The following is a 4,307-nucleotide window of genomic DNA, read 5'->3' on the forward strand; positions in this document are numbered from 1 at the left end:
GTTTGGGATTATGTACATTCATTCAATGTATGTTTAGGAGTATAGTAGCTATTACTGGTTACATATTAAGGATTATTTCGCATTTTATTCTCTGCTCTCACTTTTTTCCAACAGCTCAATTAGTAGAGCATGATTGTAGTGACACAAAGTTTAGGGATTTGAGCAGCAACCACATGGTATAATGTTTATCTTGGTTTGAATGCACTGGAAGTCCTTTTGGATGAAAGCATCCCCAAAACGCATAAATATAATCTACTAGATAAAAATAAGTAGTCAGTAGAAAAGAAGTTAATGTTGTTATTCTGACATTTTCATTTATTCTTGTAAAGCAGAAAATCAAACTGTTTTATTCAGCTGCATTTCTTATAATGACCGCTAAGAGGCGCCAAATACTCTCAGTTTAATTCACGACAGCTGATCATTTAAACTTTATGTCTGGTATATTTGTGGTTTTACAGTTTATAATACCTGATTTGGTTATAAATTAGTTAGGAATGAGCTAAAACATCTTACAGACACACCGTTTACACTGTAAAAGAAAATTCTGTAGAAATAACAGTATTACTGGGAGCTGGTTGCCAGTAACTTACTGTAGATTTTACATTTGTTATTTACTGGCAACAGTTTGTTCAAAGTTAAATGAAACTTTACAGTCTTTATCTTCTACAGTAAGTTACTGGCAACCAGCTGCATAATTACAGCAAATTTTTTACAGTGTATGCCTGTGTTTATTTCGATAGGCTATAATAATTTAAATAATAATAAACATTATTTTTACTTGATTAGTTTCAAAGAAGTAAAAATGTATTATATTGTAGAAGATAAACATTTCTAACTTGTTTGTTTTGTTTTTATATATGGTATGCCACTTATTTGCTGTGTTATAATGCGTTTATAAACTACTTATAAAATTATTGTTACCTATATGTGATTTGACTTTATTTCATTATTACAATTAGCGTCTGATCAACTGTATTTGATTTTTTTGGCAAACAATATTTTAATTTATCAATACTAAACTATGCCATAGTTTTCTTTTTCGCATATAATGACTTATAAATTCAGAAAATTATTTAGGAATTAAGGATACAAGTTTGCGTAAGTGATGCGTAATTTTAAAAATAATGTATGCCAAAATTCCAGAATTAAGTGGTTAGCTTAATCATTGACCAACATGAAAATGTGCGTTTCACACTTTTTCGTAGTTTAATAAAAAAAAAATGTAAAACATTAATAAAATATAAACAAACCAGAGATCACACCAGAGTCCCAAAAAAAGTCCAAATATCCAAGCCAAATCTGACTTTATTACAAGTTTTCATATTTTTTAAGTAAATACAAATACACATGCTCATTTAAATAATAATAATAAAACAAAAGATAAACCGACTGATCGAGTTGATTCGATCCTAAAATTATAAATATAGATTCAAAGTGCGACTCTGATAGACTTCAAAGCACAAATCAAACTCAATGATAAATAGAGTTTCCAGACAATTCTATATACAATATTCACTTTGCATTTCGATGAGTTTCAATTCACTGATATCAACTGCACAAAAAACTAAGAGTAATGTACAAAAGATTTGTTCATGTGGACACTGTCTGTCTATTGAATTGATTTCTGAATTTTCTTTAAATCGTTTCATAGGCTCACTGGGTCAGAGGTGGATTTTATGTCAGGCTTAACATTTCAAAATCAAGAAGCATAAAAATATAGTATAAGAAAATTCGCTTGTGCAGAAATAAAAACCTTGATTTTTGTATTCAGATAATAAAGTGCCTCAATAGACGTGACTGAATGCAAGAATGTGTTTACAGGAAATATGAGAAAGTTAAGCTCGAGTTACATATTCAGCTGTATTTCAGTCTTAGATGAACTTATTAAAATCTCTTATAACACCTGAGAGGAACCTTCTGCCAATGCATGATTGTTAAAAATCTTTTTGACGTCTATTTTGACACAACCTCTTGCGTGATATCAGCTAGAGAAACCGAGATTATTCGTGCGTCCATCAGATGACTGTTTTAATGAATGTGCCTTACATTTTCAGTAGTTTTGTTAGCGACTAACACCGTTCTGGACGGGTTCTGTGGTTTGGATCATTTCAGGAGATTGACAGGAAGGGCTGCCCGGGACGCTGTTTTCGCTGTCGGTATCACTGCCCTTTTTTATCCCGTTAGACCCGGGCTCACCGGCGCTGTGTGTTTTCACGTGTTTACTGAGGTGGTCACTGCGCATGAAGCGCTTGTTGCACACCGGACAGGCGAATCTCTTTTCCCCGGTGTGCGTGCGTAAATGCCGCTGGAGCTCATCGGACCGGGTGAAGCGCTTTCCACAAAACAGCCAGTTACAGACGAACGGCCTCTCCCCGGTGTGCCAGCGCAAATGCGCTTTGAGGTGAGACGTCTTCCCGTATACCTTTCCACAGCCGGGAATGTGGCAACTGTGGAGGCCCTTTCTGCGCAGGCTGGCACCTGCGGGACCCAACCTCTCCGCCTCTTGACAGTTCGGACAGTCACAGGTCGCTCTGCCTGAATACCGCCTGGAGGAAGAGCGGGGAGATCCAACCAGAGATACCGCAGGTGACCCGGCTAAAACTGCGCTATTGGTCATTGAACCAGGACTGGTTTCCGCGTAGGTCGCTGATAAAACCGGTTTGAACCCGTCCATCAGGTGCTGGCCACCCGTGAGAAGATGTGGAGACGGACTTGTACTGAACGCGGAGTGAGTGAGAGGGGAATAGTCTGTGTTGTACCCACCCAGGGGCGAATGCAGAGAGGTTTGGAGCGCTGCCCCGTTTGCGCTCTGAACATCAATCCAGCCGGCACCCACATCCCACCAGGACGACCCGGTGCCAGTGCCCACGTCTCCTGCGGATAAGCCAGCGTGCGCGGATTTAAACCACGTCTCGTACGGGTGCGCAACGCTCATCCTTGGGTAAATTCCCTGCAGAGTCTCAACTTTAGAGATGAACACTGACTGCGCGCTCGGGTCCTGAGAACTGTTGGCGACTGATGTCTGAAACATGGGGTAGTCGTTTCCAAACGGGCTCGTGGAGGAATTCGTGCCCGTTACGGAAAAGGAGCTGTTGGCACAGAATGAATCGTTTCGTTGCGCGCCGAACGGCGACAGAGAACAGCTACTGGGCGCCGAACGTTTCCATGGGTGAAATCCTGCTTTCCCAAACGAGCCGCTGTCCGATGAAGGACTGGAGCCTCCGATTTTGCTACAGGTTGCTGCCAACATAGCCAATGGAGTGGATCCAACCCTCGGTTCCTCCTGAACAACACACAGATGGGTCACAGGATGAAAACCAGGAACAAGTGCATTGAAAAATAAGTCTGTTTAACGCAGATTCAAATGTACCTCTAAAGCGAATTGTAATAATAATTAATGCAAATATTTTAATAAATATTTAAAAGCTAAGCAATTTAAAACAAATACAGGTTCCATTTAAAGCCATTGGAGACTGTTTTAAAAGCTTTTATTGTGTATTAACAACGAGAACTTTTAGGTCAAGTGACACATTAACTAATACAGAAAAAAAGTTATATTAATAGACTCGGGGAACCAAAGGTCTTCAAAGAGTGTTAAAAAACCATTTCTTTTTATAAATGAAGTTTAAAAAAATGTTCTTCAAAGCCTTTATTTTTAAGAGTATATGCTACTGCAAAAATGAAACCACGCGTGCAGACCAGCAGTGCGCATCAAGGAAATATAGTTCTTGAAACCTAATTGGAACATTTTTTTTAAATGTTAGATTGTTTTCATTGCATTTCCAAGTTTCCATACATGACACAAGAGATTTACTCACCCCAAGAAGTGAAGTTGCCATCCCACGAGTGTCGGTGCACCTGTGGAAATGTCTTTACATTTATAAGTCCCTCGGCTGTTTTGGAGAAGCACAAATGCGCTCGGCTCGCTCTTTGAAGAGTCACAGGATCCCTTGTGACCAATCAGATCAGCTGAAACCGTTCCGAAAGCTATGCTTGGTGACGTCACCTGTAGAGCTCCTTGGTGACGTGTTGCGCTTTACAGGTGGGAGTGGCGGATGGGCGGAGCTTTCATTGACCTTGTTTAATTGTTGGGGATACCCATGATAACTAATATTTTATGCTAATGAGCTGAAGCGTCATAATTCTTAAAATTTTTCATTTGATTCTCAACTGCGCAAAACATGTCAGATTTATTAGCTACATGAGCGGATAGCTACAACAAAGCTTAATTAAATTCGTTTGTATATGCTCTAGAAACTCTTAATATCTATGTTTTTATTAGACAGAGATCATGATGGGTCTGTGAA

The 4,307-nt window shown here is 39.1% G+C and overlaps 1 protein-coding gene across 1 annotated transcript; it reads right to left on the reverse strand.

Annotated features, from left to right (window-relative positions):
• Positions 1-1,356: 1,356 nt before the first annotated feature.
• sp8a (sp8 transcription factor a) lies at positions 1,357-3,891 on the reverse strand. The gene is made up of 2 exons (XM_065285116.1): positions 3,819-3,891; positions 1,357-3,283 (listed from the first exon to the last, which is right to left on the reverse strand). The coding sequence occupies exons 1-2, from the start codon at positions 3,837-3,839 to the stop codon at positions 2,063-2,065; spliced, it is 1,242 nt and encodes a 413-aa protein (XP_065141188.1). The 5' UTR covers positions 3,840-3,891; the 3' UTR covers positions 1,357-2,062.
• Positions 3,892-4,307: the final 416 nt, after the last annotated feature.

This window comes from Paramisgurnus dabryanus, chromosome 19, assembly GCF_030506205.2.
Source record: "Paramisgurnus dabryanus chromosome 19, PD_genome_1.1, whole genome shotgun sequence".
Lineage (NCBI taxonomy): Eukaryota > Metazoa > Chordata > Actinopteri > Cypriniformes > Cobitidae > Paramisgurnus > Paramisgurnus dabryanus.

What these genes read in the sequence shown, in the direction of transcription:
- sp8a (XM_065285116.1), bottom strand. Translation starts at nt 3,839, where the DNA reads ATGGCAACTTCACTTCTTGGG. An exon ending in TGGCAACTTCACTTCTTGGG is followed by an intron (nt 3,284 to 3,818) that starts GTGAGTAAATCT and finishes TGTGTTGTTCAG; the next exon opens with GAGGAACCGAGGGTTGGATC.